The sequence below is a fragment of the Thermobia domestica genome, chromosome 18, assembly GCF_964235325.1.
Source record: "Thermobia domestica chromosome 18, izTheDome1.hap1.1, whole genome shotgun sequence".
Taxonomy (NCBI): Eukaryota; Metazoa; Arthropoda; class Insecta; order Zygentoma; family Lepismatidae; genus Thermobia; species Thermobia domestica.
The window spans coordinates 58,978,099-58,994,850 of record NC_137471.1 but is presented as its reverse complement, the minus strand read 5'-3'; the positions used below and the strand labels follow the sequence as shown (position 1 = coordinate 58,994,850).

Genomic DNA, 16,752 nt, shown 5'->3' with positions numbered 1-16,752 from the left:
ATATTGTGGAATTCTCCAGAATTTTTTTATTTTTTATATTGATGAGAACTTTTCACATCATGAAATTATGGACAAGGAATTTATATTCATTTTATTGGCACCATGGTCAATTCAAGACCGATTGACATTAAATGATTTTACTAGATTTCGGAGATGGCAAAAGAATACTCATTACAATCACCACAATTGTTATCAACGAATAAAACAATTACATTTTACAAAACTACAATTCTAAATCCTAATATTCATATAATAACGGGTGTCTCACTCAAACAAAGCCCAGACAATATTTGCTGTTGTAAATAATTCAAGGATTCCGTTTACATTTTTACAGAATGTTAGTTAACAGGATGTCTACTAAAATTCCAAAATGAAATTTCGTGACTTTTTCGTGACCTTTTCTTTCCCAAACCATAAAATTTAGTAACATTCTTAAGAGCACATTTGGTGCGAATTGGACCAAATTTTCATGCATGCGATAGAAGCGTGCTTTCTTTGCGATTTGGTAGCGTCTAAAGCCGACCATAAGACATTTTCGGTGGTGAATTTTGACGTTTTATAGTACAAAATTTTCAGTATATACTTATTTTCCAGTATATACGTATATACTTTTCCAGTAATTTCCAATGCCCTTCCCTAGGTATCAGAGAACTACAAATGTTTAGCAAATTTAAAAAAAACAGCTGAACGAGTATTTAAAAAATTGAGACAATACCATGTTAATGTGTCATTATTATTGTTATTATTTTTACTATGAACTAATTAAGTATTTATAACCTCATGTAACTTTGTGTTATCTACATATATTAAGTATTTACCCGCCATCCTATAATATGTAAATAAATTCTGAAAGGGAGAACCACAAACAGCAGAAGCTCGGCCTCTCCCTGAATCGCTATAAAGATTGTTAAGTAACTGTTTTGTATTCATATACATATTAATAAATTCTAATTCTATTATTTGTACAGATAAAAAAAAAAATCGTGACCCAAAAGCTAAATTTCGTGACTGTTTCTTGACTTTCATGACCGTTTTCTGATTTCGTGACTTTTACATGACTTTCGTGACCGATAGACACCTGGTTAATCCATGAGTAAATACAGGCGGCAACATGAAAAGTCACGGATGTTCAAGCTTGCTTTCACGCCATAGTAAAGATGTATCGCTACTCCAGCGTGAGCATGGCCGAAGTAGAATAATTGTTTCAGACAGATAATTTCACAAGAACTATGGCCACGATTTGACCCCACCTCATTTTTTTCCTGTGGGGTTATCTAAAAGCCTGTGTCCACATGAACAAATCACACACACTGAATGAGTTACGGGGGAACATCCGGCGCGAGATCCAGTTGATGTCACCAATAGCTCTGGCAGCCATCCTCAGAACCACGCAACGCCGTGTTGAGTTCTGTTTGGTAACTCAGAGAAGACATTTCTAACAACAAACTCCTTTCATTTCATTTCTCATATACGAGGAGCAGTCAATAAGTTCCTGGAGTTCTGTTGTAGCTCTTTATTACCACAATATAAAGTTCGGAACACATACACCTCCTCCACCGCTCCTGCTATTGCCGGAAACCCCGTCGCGTTGGTTTTGACCTCTTCTGCGGTGGAGAAACGGGTACCCTTGAGGCCCATATTTAGCTTTTGGAAGAGTCATAAATCCGATGGTGCTAAACTGTTTTTAAGGCTATCTAAATCTATGAAACAGATTTCCCAAATTTGGACTTGGACGTGTTTGCGCATTGCTCGGATTGTGACGTTGCGCCAACTAATCAGCACACACTCTCCGTTCAGGTACATTACTCGTACACTGCCTGTTATGACATGTTAATACTTGTCAAATTCATAATTAGCCAACCTAAGGACTGTACTGTACAGAAAGTTTCATTGTGATGGCATCAAAATGCCAAAACTAGGACATTCTGGGAACCTTTTGACTGCCCGTCTATACATATATAACTTTTTTTTTTTTTTGGTAATCAATAGCTTCCGGGATTTCTATCGAGTGGGACTACCCTTTACTATGCTTATCAGAAAACAGGAACTTCTTCGGAAAATGGATCGTATCCATATTTGCTGCCAATCTGAATAGAATACATTTTATTGATAAATACAAAGTACACCACTTTAGCTAATTGATAAAAATGAAATCTTTGAGTTTAACATCCCACGCTTATGCCTTTTAGGCTAAGGGAGACGATGATTAAAGCAAGTGAACGATGATGGAATGAGAGAGAGGGAGGAAATGGGAAGTAGCCCGGGAAAACCCACAGGCACGGTTGTTCACCACAAACTTACTTGGCCGGGGATCGAACCAGGGACTCCACCCACGAGAGGTAAGCGCTCTACCACTTAGCCACCGCCCCTTCCTCCCCCAGCTAATTGATAAGACATTTGAAGTAACGCACGTCTTAAAGATATTCATAAACCTCAATTCTTTTACTCACAAAATAAAGCTATAAAAAAAAAATTCTGATACGGAAAAGTCAGAATACACCTTCTATAGCTTCAGGTTAATTATATAGACCTAATATCAAAACACGTAATTCTGTTTTACTACAAAGCGCTATCTGAGTCTGGTATGCATCAGTCATCTAACGTTAAAATAACATTACTGCTTTATTTTAAGTATTTATTGAGGATATGTAATACCTCAAATTACTCACCAATAATGTTCCTTGTCATCTTTCCTCCATTACTGGTCTCACGGCCACTCATACTATCCCCCTGAGGATGAGTGGTCGTTAGTCTCACTCGAAATATTGGAGGAAAGATTAATGAGGATATTACTAGGTGGATAATTTGAGATACTGATGTATTTTCTTAAACAGATAACATGATAGATGTTGCACGCATGATGGATGTTTATGAATTAATATAAGTACTATTTTTTAGTCGGTTGATTAGAGTTTAGCATCACTTTCAGCAACAGGGCTATATGAGACCTGAACCTACAGCTTAACGTGGAATCCAACCACATGAACTCCCGCCGGGAATCGAACCTGGGTTTCCCACGCCGAAGAAGTGAACGCTAACCATATACGCAGAAGGAAGCTCTTTAACTCCTATTTGTAGAATAGTAATTTGATGTTGATCCAACTCTAAACGTGATGAAAACAAACTGTTATTACAAAGTAAAGAGAAAAATTTTCCACTTAGTTACGATCGATATTACAGTAATTCAAATCACACATTTATTAAAGAATGTGGTACTAATGTTCTGGTTTGCTTAAATTAGCCACAAAACTAAAGAAATGTGAAAAAATGGTTCTAGCTTAGACATTACTCTTGAATACGAGAAACCCCCAACAAAATACAATTAAAATTAAATAACTATTTCATTACATACAGAGACATTCTTATGTCTCAGGAAGGTACTGCTATAGCATCGAAACGTTATTTCTCTCTCTCTCTCTTTTTTATTTTAAGCGCATGTACCTTGTTTACAAAATCAAACAGTGGAGTAATCGAAAACTACACAAATACCTGTTAAAACTCTCAATGTTTCACGATGTATCTTAAGCACTCTTCGTTTGCCAGGACTCATGAATTCCTTATATAATCAGCTTAACGTGAAGACAATACAGCATAAACAAGATATTAATTTAATTATAAGCCTTGTATGTATACGTTACATACATAATATTAAGATCTACGATAAATATTTAAGTGCTCAAGTATACTCTAAATATGCACACTCACCTTGACTTTTACAAAATCCACTGGGGCCTGTTTCAAATTTTCCAAAATCACTTCGTATCTACCCCAAACGTTCAAACTTGGTCTTCCGCACACAGCACGAACTCCATATTTCTCTTGCAAAATAGTCTGCAGCTTTCCAGTGCTAAATCTTGCATATGTGCTTTTGTTGACAAAAATCCCAGTATGAAACATATTAACACGAAGAATTCCCTATAAATTTAACAGGAAAATTATGGCATTTTTATTTGTTCATTATTCGCTGGTATTTTTACATTAACTTAAATTAAGGCAATCGCCATTTTTTTTCTTCAAAGTTACCTTTCAAATGAACTTATAGGTTGATATTCGAAAATCCGGTCAGCGATAATCCGTACCTTTAGATTTACGGCATGGATTTCGGTGTCCATTTTCAAATTTTAGCGTTGGCGCGCCACTCGCCGTTTATTTTATAGTGCTGTAACCGATGATCAGTTGTTGGGTCCTGCTTACATATGCTAACATGCATTCCTGCTTATTTTATTTATTTGCTGCCGTATAACAAACAAACAAACAAACAAACAAAAAAGCTGTACAACTCTTGTTCTTCTTACTGAGTTGAAGCTATTGCTGTTGCTGAGAATGCAATCACCAATAATAAAGATGACGATGAAAGCTTCTTTTCAACCTCAAGAGTGCAGTACATGATTAAAATTCCGAGGAACAATTTTATCTATTTGAACTTCCTATTTAACAGATATGGAAATAAAGTAATTCTGGTTTTCTTTAAATTGGAATTTTATTTGAACTCTCTTTGTCGATGGGATTTGACTGCTTAATGAACTGATAGAACAAATACCTTGAATATGGAATCCAAAAATCCATGCTATTAGTCATCACTAGACGAATCAGTGAAATTATCCCTCTAAACCCACAAATTGGATGGATGCATAATACTGAGTATATCTTTCCAGTATCTGACATTTTTGCATAAGAACCATTATTGTACACATTTTGAGTTAGGACATCTTACATATTACTGCTATTATTAAAGTGCGCAGCAAAAGAGATTTGATTGTCACTTTAGCGTCCCTTTCAGCAGTGAGGCTATGTGAGACATGGATCTACAGCTTAACATGGGACCCGAAACCATAAGGGCACCCGCCGGGAATCGAGTCGGGTACCCCACGACGCCACAGGCGCGTACGCTACCATTTACCCACGAGGAAGCAGAGTACCAAAAGAGAATTTATTCTGTTCGATCAGACAGCATGGCTGTGTGAATCCCTTCCCCAACAAACAAACAAACAAACAAACAAAATGTAAACATTATCGAACTTCGATGAAACGATTTTTATCATTCTGAATCATGCCTGTTTTCTGGAACTGAAATAATGAAAACGGTCAAACTAGGATGATTGCATATGATCTAGGTATACAGACCGACCACAATACCTTGATAATTGAGACATTAAAATCACTGGAAATTATTAGTTTACCTGAAGATTCAATATTATATTCATATTTATTTACAACAGTTATTTGGTCTAGGAATTAATTCGTGCGGGTGGACAAGAGATGGCGCAACGAACGGAGCGTCCCACAGTTCCGTGTATCCACACATGTGTTGCAAACCCCTGTCATCGCGTATCGTTCGTAGTATAGGGCAGTGGATTAAAGCGTCAACAACACCAGTTTGTAGTTAAGTGAACATGGCGCAATTTGTGCCTGATAAAGTGTTTTTGCGGGGTGTCCTGCTGCATTACTTTAACATGCAGAAAAGTGCGACTGAAAGTCATCGTATTTTGGTGGAAGTGTATGGTGACCATGCTCTAGCTGAGCGAACGTGTCAGAAGTGGTTTGCACGGTTTAGAAGTGGTGATTTCGGCTTGGCAGACCAAGAGCGAGCTGGACAGCCAAAAAAATTTCAAGACGAAGAATTGACAGCATTGCTCGAGCAGGATTCGTGTCAAACGCAGGAACAACTTGCAGCAGCATTAGGCGTTGATCAAACAACAGTCTCCAAACGCTTGAAAGCCATGGGAATGATTCAAAAGATGTCACATTGGGTTCCACATGAATTGAAAGACAGAGACGTTGAAAGACGAAAAACCATTTGCGAATTGCTGCTTCAACGACAGAGCAGAAAGGGGTTTCTGCATCGAATTATTACGGGTGATGGGAAGTGGATCCATTACGAGAACCCTAAACGAAAAAAGGCCTGGGTGAAACCAGGTGAACCAGGTCCATCACAACCAAAACGAGATATTCACTGTGCAAAGGTTATGCTGTGCATATGGTGGGATATGAAAGGTGTGGTGTACTATGAGCTGCTGCAACCGGGTGAAACTATGAATGGAGAACGTTATCGACGACAATTAATGCGTTTGAAGCAAGCTCTGGCCAGAACACGACCAGAATGGGAGAACAGACATGATAAACTTATTGTTCAACATGATAACGCTCGCCCACATGTCGCAAAACCGGTCAAAACCTATTTAGAAAATGTCGGATGGGAAGTTTTACCCCACCCGCCGTATTCACCAGACGTTGCTCCTTCGGACTACTACTTGTTCGATTGCATGAACAACGATTTGATTGGACAGCGGTTTACTTCTTCAGAAGATATCGAAACATGGGTCTCTGACTGGATCGCTTCCAAGGATGAGGACTTATTTCGCCACGGAATCCGTACATTGCCTGACAGATGGGCGAAAGTGGTGGCTAGCGATGGACAATATTTTTCTTAAGGTATTTATGTATTTTGTGTTTGTACTACAGCTTCAATGTGTGCGTACCAACCGCACGAATTAATTCCTAGACCAAATAATTTAGAATAAATGATTTCTAGCTACTTTCTTCATTAACCTGTATAAGGACTAGTCACAAAATTTTTAAATTTCAGTTTCGTACTCAATTAGCTATTAAGCCACAGCAATTGTATTATACGTAATGTGTATTTTTATCTATTTATTTAAAAAGATCTAAGATGCAGCGTAAAGGCCATTTTACACTGAAGCGTTAAAAAAGGAACGAATTTGTGAAGAAAGTTGGCCAAGGTTTATGCATTAAACGTATTGCGGCATTCGCCTGGTGGATCTGAAAAATCACCAGTCAAGATGTTTGGTATCGAATTTGAATCTGGGGATTTCTGATCATGAAGAGCAAACGTTAACCACTAACATATGTTCGCTCGGTAAATGTGATCATATTATTATTCTGTAATTATTTTTACAAATTGCTTATTATTTTCATGAAACAAAGGGTGAATTTTGTATTTAGGGTAAGAACTACTATTATTTCTGTTCATTTCCTACATATTACTTGCAAAGACTATTCGGGGTAAATGTTTTATTATTTTTTTATTTTAGTAACGTTTTATTTTAAATTTGGTCATATGTTGAAGTTTCGAATATACAGGGTATTTCAAAACAACACTGACGTTTGGGAGGTGACTCTTGACACCAAGATAAAACAAAAAGTATAGACCAACCTGGGTGCACAAATGATTCCTTTCGGGGTTATAGGTTGCCGAAAACTTGAAAAAATTAACTTTAAAGGTCCATAGCTCCAAAACTATTTGACCTACCGTAGTCGGGTCAAGACTTCACTTAGGAACTAGTATGTGCCCTATCCAAATATCCAAGCTTCAGAATGCTATACTTCCGTAATAATTTTTATAGAGGTAATTGGAGAGTGCTGCGATTTATATGTCCGTAGCCAAACTCCCTGAATTAAAAAATTATTGCGTGAGTACCTTAAGATTCTGAAACATGTATGTTTGGATAGTGCACATATTAGTTCCTAAGTGAAGTGTTCATCCGACTACGATAGGTCCCATAGTTTTGGAGCTATGGACCTTTAAATTTCATTTTTTCATGTTTTCGGCAACCTATAACTCCGAAAGGAAGCATTTGTGCACCCAGGTTGGTCTATAATTTTTGTCTTATCTTGGTGTCAGGAGTCACCTCCCAAACGTTGTCGTTGTTGTTTTGAAACACCCTGTATAGAACTTTCCCTTTCAAGTTACGACAATGACAAGAAATAAGTCGACTCTTTTTATAAAATTCTTGACAAATATTTAAATAAACTAGAATAAAGTGAAAAATATTAGGAATCATTTTTGGAACAAAATAACGAATTGACGATAACAAGTTACAAAAAACAATGCAAACTGCGAGACTCGAACTGATTGATCGTCAAAAAACAAATAATAGAGGTTACACGTTCAGCAACACCTTACTGCCGATCGGACCCACTGGAGTAGTCCAAGAAGATAACCTCGTAAGTTCGATCGGAGCCACAATTTCTAATTTGTCGAGTTGCCATTAGAGTACTTATATTGTAAAGTGCTGCTTCTAGTGTTAATGAATTGTAGTGTTTCTATCACACACAACACAGGAGAGATTTATATTGTTGATTTTGTTGTTAGATGTTACTGATTAACGCCACCAGGAGCGCTGAATGTCAAGTAACTAGTATTAGTTGTTTCTGCAGGGTCGATTGGACCTACGTGTTGCTTTGTGAATGACAAGTTTGAGAAGATGCCAGTGTTCTAAGAACTTCTCGTCATTTGCTGAATTTTCAAAACGGTTTATCACTATACTGTTATTACTAATGAGATAAAGTTTTGAGCATATTTCTTCATTTTTCACCGTACAAAAAACTACTTATTAGCACTAACAGGAACAGGAGTTAATCCACACTTCTCACACTAAGCTAGTTTTCACATGTAATAATCAACAAATGACTATCAACTCAGTTGCTGGTTCAACTGTAACCCATAAACAAAAACGCACACATAGGTCCGATCAGGCCCCCAATTTTCATGCACGCGGATTCAATACCTTGCTTTAGGATTATGTTTCAACATTATGTTCAAAAAACAAGAACAATGTTAAGTACGTACGTACATTTGGCACTCTACCAGTGAACATCAAAATTTACCCTTGGCAGCTAACGTGTCAAGAAGGTTTGAAGTTCTGCTACTCGGTAAAGGAATATATGCAAATCGCTAACACGAAATGCCTGATCACTTCGCATATTTTGTGGCTTATTTCTATTTAATCATTTGTTTACGTGTAAAATGATTTAATACTTTTGCATATTATTACTGTGTGAAATGTATAATAAACTCTAGTAAAGACAGTAGAGAGGATCACGCGATATATTTTCATGTATGGGATATGGATAGTCACCGTTACCAGGTAAGACTTTAATGAATTGACTCTTAACGAACTTGAATCAGGTAACTGCTCTAGCTATCTGTTGCAAAAAAAAAAAAAAAAAACAAACTAAAATTGCGTTTATATGTATGGGATATGGGCTACAGATCCACCATTAAAGTCCTCGTTACCGGAAAGATATTAATGGATTCACTCCGTTAAGGAACTCGGCCGAGATAGTCGCAATATCTATCTATTGCAAAAAAAAAAAATGTATACATGTATTAATGTACATGCTTATTTCTCTCTAAGCAATTTCTAAAGACGTATGGAATATAGATTGGAACTCTTAAAGTTGCCGTTATCCACTAAGTTGTTAACAGATGGTCTCTATTAACGAATTCAGCCGAGATAATCGCTCTCTAGCTTCTATTTCAAGGAAGAAAATTGAAAAATTCGCATCTATTCAAGAGTTATTGTGCAGAGTAACGGACGGATGGACTAAGAACACTATCTTGTAAGTCTCACTGCGTGATCCTAACAACTAACATTATGAGACAGATTTACATTGTATTTCTAATGAAGCATAAAATTCCCCATCTCGTTTTGTAAATTTCATTGCGCGTTTGTCATGATTATGAAAAAGAATCTTAGAATTTGGCGAAAGAAGTTTCGGAGATTTTTTTAATGCTTATTTTTATACTTTTTCTTGTTCTTGTGTACATTTCCAAGGCATATGAAATTCTCTCTCGTAAGAAAGAGAGTTATTTCTACCTATGTAATTTCTAAAGACGTGCGACAATTTTTTTTTTTTTTTTTTTTTTTTTTTTTTTTTTTTTTTTTTTTTTTTTTTTTTTTTTTTTTTGACATGAGTACTCTATCTGCGTAACACCGAATTTGGTTCGAGACACGTATTTACCTACTTCAATAATAAAAAAAGTTAGAAGAATATTTTTCACTTACCACTTCTACGTCCTTCTCACTCATTTCTTCTTGTTTCTAGATCAACCCTGAAAAAATACTATAACCTTTATACAGGAGCCTTTCTGAAAAAAGTAAATGAAAAAACGTTATTGAAATGTTCATGAATAATACTACAAATATACCAAAACACAGTACATTGAACTTTGTAACTTCCTACTGTCAGTTATTTCGAATTTGCTGGAAACAATTTCATTTTATTTTCAACTAAAGTATTTAATACAACAAACTTCGTAGGATAAGAAAAAAACGACTTAAAACATACTTTTTTTTTAAGAAAAATAACAAATTTAATTCATCTATTTAACATTTTCCTGATAGGAAAATATCATTTTTATTCTCTATTCGGAATTTATCATATTATTAACAAAGCATATTTAACATAGATATTTGTTTCAGATTTGTATTAAAATAGCTACAGTTTCACAATTTATTGCCTTCATAAATTTGACCACTTTTACTTTCTGAATTATGTATCAATAAAAGTCAGAAAGAAAACATGTTCTAGACATGACTATCGGAAACTGTGTACTTTTCCTTAAGCAATAACCACAAATCAAGCACACCTAATTCCTTCTCATCAAAACCAATTTCATCTTCAGCGCGTGTGTGTATGTGTCTCTTTTCCAGAGAACTTTTCACTCAGTTTCTTTTTATGGTGTTTCCACAACAAGCACTAAAGTAAGCAATTTGCGTGTATAATACATTAACTTAAAAGATTAATGTTCTATTGAAAATTGTGTTTAGCATGCTAATTAATGATGAGCTTAAATATGCATTGTCATTTTCAATAGTAACAACTACATCTTCCTTCAGAATCAATGTATAGTTTATAACACCTCTTATATATAATTCATAATTCACCTACAGAGCAACTTCATAGAATATAGCATAATATTTATCTTTATGTCTTTGCATTTCTTATCGGACAAAGCAGAACAAGAGGATAATTTTCTCCTCAAACTACTGAATTCTAAACATATCAATAATTTTTACTTTATTTCGATATTACTAATTGCTAACATTTCTTCGCACAACGTCTAACAGTTACTGATACAAGACAGTAGATAAAATAGAAACAGAGCGCACAAAATATGAACAAGAAAATATTTAAAAAGTGCGTATCACAAAAATCAATTTACTTTACGAAATACCAAATAAAAAAAATAAAAGAAGCCATCATAATGAAAAAGTATAGAAATAATAGCACTCATATGCTTTGCTTTCTTTCTTCTTTTAAATATAAAGTTATCGATTAGTATAAGTTTCTCAATTACACACACAAAAAAGTAATTCTTCACTAATTTTAAAGCAAATTCTTATTAACACTGGTTTATGAAATTTTTCATCTAGTTCAGTTTATGTGAAACCTCAGTTTATGAAAATGTGAAACCTCAAATTTGATGGCCATAATTTGGGAACGAAAAGCCTGTACATCATAATATTTCGTATTCATATTAAGTGGATCAAGGTCTACCAATATGCTAAGTTTGATCCACATCGGATGAGTTCGGATGATATATACTTGTCCTTGATTTATCACGAAAAAAAAAAAAAATAAAAATCAATCAATGAACGACGAAATACCAAAAGTTATTTCACATTATTGACAAAAATAAAAAAACATTCTGGATTTTCTTATGCAATTCATACTTCGATCATACAAGTCATAGTAAGGGAAACATAAGCAATGACTTCTTCGCTACCTCTTTTCACTACATATTGCAAAACAGAACTAAATGCACACGAAATGAAGTATATTTTGTTCTACTAAAAATATGCTTCATTGTAGTTGCTTCATTGCTGCATAAACCTACGGAAAAGAAGAAAACCAAGTATTATTGACAGTACTTTGTTTTTAATTAGCATATTCAGACATTAAGACACAAAAGATTTATTTTAGGTATGAATAAACCTATAAATCAGTAAATATCTAACTACTATATATATATATATATATATATATATATATATATATATATATATACAAATTACGTGAAGTAGGTAGCTCTTGCAGTAAACCCAGTCTGTAAAATCTCCGTTATCTACATACATTGACATTGAATCTTATTACTTTCTTATGCGGATTATCACATTTCATTCAATTTTGAGTACAGCCTACGTAATTAATAGAAGTGTGAGGTGGTCCAATAATATAACTTTGTCATATAATTGTCAATAGACTAACATACTTTGTTCTTCAAATTAATTTCTCTATCTACAAAATAATATTAAGTATCGTGTGAAACGGGGGCTGTCCGTGAGTGGTCCAATTAGGATGTTAGCCTCAGACTTCGCGCATAGGAGGAAAGTAAAAAGTTATGTTTGGGGTTCAAAATACCTAGTGATGATGAACTAATAATTAGTCAGATATATTGTATACTACGAGAGAAGGCCAGAACTATGATAAATTGGTTAGGGATCTAAAATTTGGTTATTTCTGACATCCAAAAATCAGTCCATTAAAATCATCTGCATAAAATTCTGGGCAGTTCAAGGCAAACCAGGTTTCCTCCGCATTAAGACTGTCCTCATAATCCGCAAAATGCCTACATCGCAAAAGTTTCTTTATTTTTAGGAAGAGGTATCAGTCGGATGGAGACAGATTGGGTATATATAGTGAGTATGGCAAATGATTGAGCCACAATGCCGTACAAAATAAGTGTTTCTGCTGCTCGGTGTATCAGTGCCTTGTCTGCTACGAGCAATACACATTTCGAAAGCAAACCCTGTCTCTTTACTTTGATAGTATCCCGTAATTTTTGCAGCAGATTCCTGTGATTATAGCTGCTTTTTGTAGGTAATCAGTGGAGTAAGGTTGCAAAATACGGAAAACATGCCCTTACTGACTGAATGCTGCACTATAACCTTTTTGTGAGGTAGGGAACGAGGTACGTTTCCTTGTTTTACTCATTTCTTTGGTTTTAGCAACAAATAGATACATCCAGTATTCAAGCATAACCGCTTATCTGTTTACATACCAATCCTCGTCCTCACGATATAGATCCAAAATGCTTTATGCACATTCCACACGTTGCAGTTAAAAAAAGAAAATAAAAGTGTCAAATATCGGGAAACTCACAATGCTGCTATTTTGCTTACATATAGAATGAATATGTGTGAACGGTCCCCCTACTAATGTTTACCTCCTAACAAAACATTAATAGTCACACTTCTATTTCCAAGCATTAGCTGCTTAATTTTTGCCACTATCTTTAGATCTGTAGCCGCCGAGCGACGACCATCTTTTTTGGGTCATCCTGAGACTTGTGCGACATCTAGATTCTCTCTTCCACCGTTTCACTGAGAAATAAGATGGGTACTCCACACTATACATAGCTGTCATCTCTTCAGTTATAGTTTGTACAGATTTTCCTTGGAGATAAGAGGAATCAAATCACAGCTCGGCATTCGATTTTGTCCAACATATTGCTGCCGCAAAGTTTTCTGATTGTAACATCAATTCAACAGGACCTGCAAAGCCAGAAATTAGCACATATACTAGTGAAATGCCAATATTGTGCAAATTTTTACATCACTAGCGCATCTGTTACGATGAAACGCGCTACTGGCCACCTCTCGAATTAATGTCACGAAGTGCACTCATAACGTCAACAATGGATACATTAAAGGCAACTGTAGTGAATATCACTGATATAAGGAAGTCAAAGCTGGCGCTAAGTAATTTATTCCTGCTAGATACGGAATTCTCACCTATATCACTGACGTGCAAATTGACGGCTTTGATATGAAACGGAATTTTCACGAGACAAGCACTGATTCACTCCGAAATTGGCTCTGTGTTCTCATGATGGACTATTGTCATCATTACACACCTTCACTCGATACATAAGCGCCAAAAACTGTGTATGGATACTATATATTTTAAACGAAGAAAGAAACTCTAGCGCTCCAGTATTAAAGCCAGTTTGCCTGCTCAACATAAGACTACTCGGGAACACAAAGGGGTTTTCATTACCACATTGTAGCCGGCGACGGAAAAATTGTTTTTTACTTCAATATAAAGCAGGAGAAAGTAGCCTGAATCCCGACAAGCAAGTAACACCTTGAGCAACACACAGCTGCACCCAAGTCAATATACTGATATGTTTGGTAGGACAAGGAAGATGTAATCCACGACGAAAAACTTCAAAACAATACCAGAGTCAATGCAGCAGATGAACGAGAAAATTCACCTGAAAGGACTCAACTGGCAACATAGAGCGTTGCTTCGATAAGGATACACACACACTCCTGTCGCTCTGGCCAGAATTCTATCCAAGTGAGCGATTGACAAATTGTACCGCATCTACCATATTTTTCTAATCTAATGCCTTCCACCTTTTCAGGCTACTACCCAACAACCCTGGAATGGAGCTTAGTTCTTCTGTTGATGGCGTTAAAAGTTAGAAAGCCAACTAATTTACGTGACACTAATGTAAATAAAAATGAAAACTGAAATCTACAAGAAAATATAGCACTTTCAGTTTCGTAGGGGGGGGGGGGTGAATATGTTTTCTTAAGCATGCTAAAGGAAATGAACACCAAATCAATAAACGTTCATCATAATTACTTAATGCAAGAAATTAAAAAAAATAATATTTAATATTTACCGATGACTTACTATTAAATACGTCTCATTTCTTGCAAGAGCTAGAGGTAACTTTTAAGAAATTAGGAGGATAATTTGCAATCTAAATATAAAACCACATTCTTCATCTGTGCAGTACCGGTGATAGTGCATAAATGCTATCGAAATGTTATCCTTAACCCTATTTTCAAACTCTGGATGGTGTTTTACTCCACGATCAGGAGAGTTGAAGAGATAAATATTTAGTCTTCCGATTAGTAGATACACCTAAAGTAATCTTAAGGGATCAGGAAGGATAATTTTGCAACATGTGAATTGTAAATGTGAATCTACATTCTTCATCTGTGCAGTATCAGTCATCGTCCAAAATAGCAATATGGAACTAGAAGTAGTGATATAACAGGAATTTCCAACCTACTGAGAAAGGCAGGGCAAAGAAAGGACTTTACTAAACCGTTTGGTCAATTTCAAATTGAGATTATTTAATGACAAGTCATTGCTAAATATTAAATTCCATCTTAATTATTTCTATGTTTAGTCGTAACTAAGGTTGCCAATCCTGGAAAAAAAAAAACAGCACCCCTTCAAAATTCCTTGTGATATACTGTAGGTCTAAGTGTGAAGTATCTCTGTTCGCACCCATCTAGGGAAGAAAACCTATATCTTGGACTAAAGTGCATTAGCACCTGTATTCTGCATATCCTTAGTACATTCATTAATAAGCTTAATAGATACATTGTGCTATAAATGAGAAACTGAAATCGGCATTGATCATTTTATTGTATTTAGCAGTAGCACTGTCACTTCTTTAAAATTATCAAAACAGATGAACAAAAATATATGAATCTTTACGTGACAATTTTGGATTTGGAAAATGAAATTTATTCTTTAAACTTATACTTCAACTATAGGAAACTGCTTTAAGAAGTCCTTTTTCACTTTCAATAAATGTATAAAATTCCTTAAAAATAAATTTCAAATTTTTCCGTGATACAGTCTCTATCATCTCTTTAAAATTATCTAAACAGATGAACAAAATATATTAATCGTTGATAGATGGTGAAAGGGGACAGTTTTGGATTTATAGAACGAAAGTTACTTTTTAAATCTACACTTCGAATTAGATGAAATTGTTTCAAACTAGATACAAATCTAATAATAATAATAATAATAATAATAAAGGGGTTGGTAAGAAGTTTGTACCGGTCACCGGCTTTAATCAAAATAACAGCAGTATTTCCGGCCAGACCGGTGAACAACCGGACAGTTGGCAACCCTAGCTTGTAACCCACTAATTGCTGAAATTAAGAGAAAATATCTTCTGTTCTACGATCAGTATTACATTTCACCTTAGGTAGATCAAAATGTAAAATTGGACAACGTATGAATAGAGCGCTTTAAAAAAGTACAAAAACATTGAAAGTCAAGTAACAACGCAATTACATAAAACAACACAAACATCGTCATACAGTTAACAAAAGCAAGTTTATACTATAAACATATATGAAACATATTTAGAATACTGACCAGAAGCTTCATCTACAGGGTGCTCAGAAACAACGCCAACAACCTTGAGGAAATGAATCCTCACACAAAATATATACATAGCGTACTAATTAAGTATACCGAATCCTCACGTCAAAAGAACCACGAAAAAAATGTGAGCATTTGGGGAACGCGCTAGTTTCGGAGCTAAGGCTGTTCAAAAGAGTGAAAAATATATTTCAGCATGAGTTATTCCTAACATGAGGAACTGTGGAGCTGGCAGTCACTAACATTTCCGACTTCCCAATAACGCATTTTATGTTCACCACTGCCAAGGCCTACTTCTTGTTTACTTTCGACCCATCTTTAACTATGAGCATCTGGGAATTCTGTTGGATGCATGTCTAGGAATTATGCTCTGTTGGGAATCCATTGCACATTGCCGAAATATGCATGTGACTTTCTTTATGACAATATGAATCGCTACTCCACGGTTACTCGTGTTCGAAATAACACGTGTTGCAATTTAATCTTTTCATACTTTTGGACGACCCTAGCTTTGAAACTGCATTTTCTTCCACAGGTCCATATGAGCTTTATTTCTTATTTCGTTGTGAGGAATCACCTCTTAAGAGTTTGTCGATATAGTTAACTAACACCCTGTGTGCATATATATACATAAAATTATAGACTAAAATGGGTATATAGATATTTCATAGCAGTGCCATACACTCGCCCGAAATTGACAAGAACGATAACGTAAACGGTCATAACGCGAACGAAATGTCAGATGAGGGTCAGGTATGACAACCTAATGATTCCATTAATGCACCAGCAGAAATTCATGAG

At 35.4% G+C, this 16,752-nt stretch overlaps 1 protein-coding gene across 6 annotated transcripts in view; it reads right to left on the bottom strand.

The window, feature by feature from the left end:
* Window positions 1-16,752, bottom strand: part of LOC145675488 (uncharacterized) — a 79,158-nt gene that overhangs the window by 33,950 nt on the left and 28,456 nt on the right. For 3 of the 6 annotated variants that reach the window (XM_081745933.1, XM_081745930.1, XM_081745934.1), the window contains exons 2-3: window positions 9,810-9,892; window positions 3,706-3,915 (exon numbers count right to left, since the gene is read on the bottom strand). In XM_081745933.1, the coding sequence (XP_081602059.1) occupies window positions 3,706-3,915; window positions 9,810-9,833 (234 nt within the window). In that variant the 5' untranslated portion in view covers window positions 9,834-9,892. The other 3 variants (XM_081745932.1, XM_081745935.1, XM_081745931.1) reach the window with 3 other exon arrangements.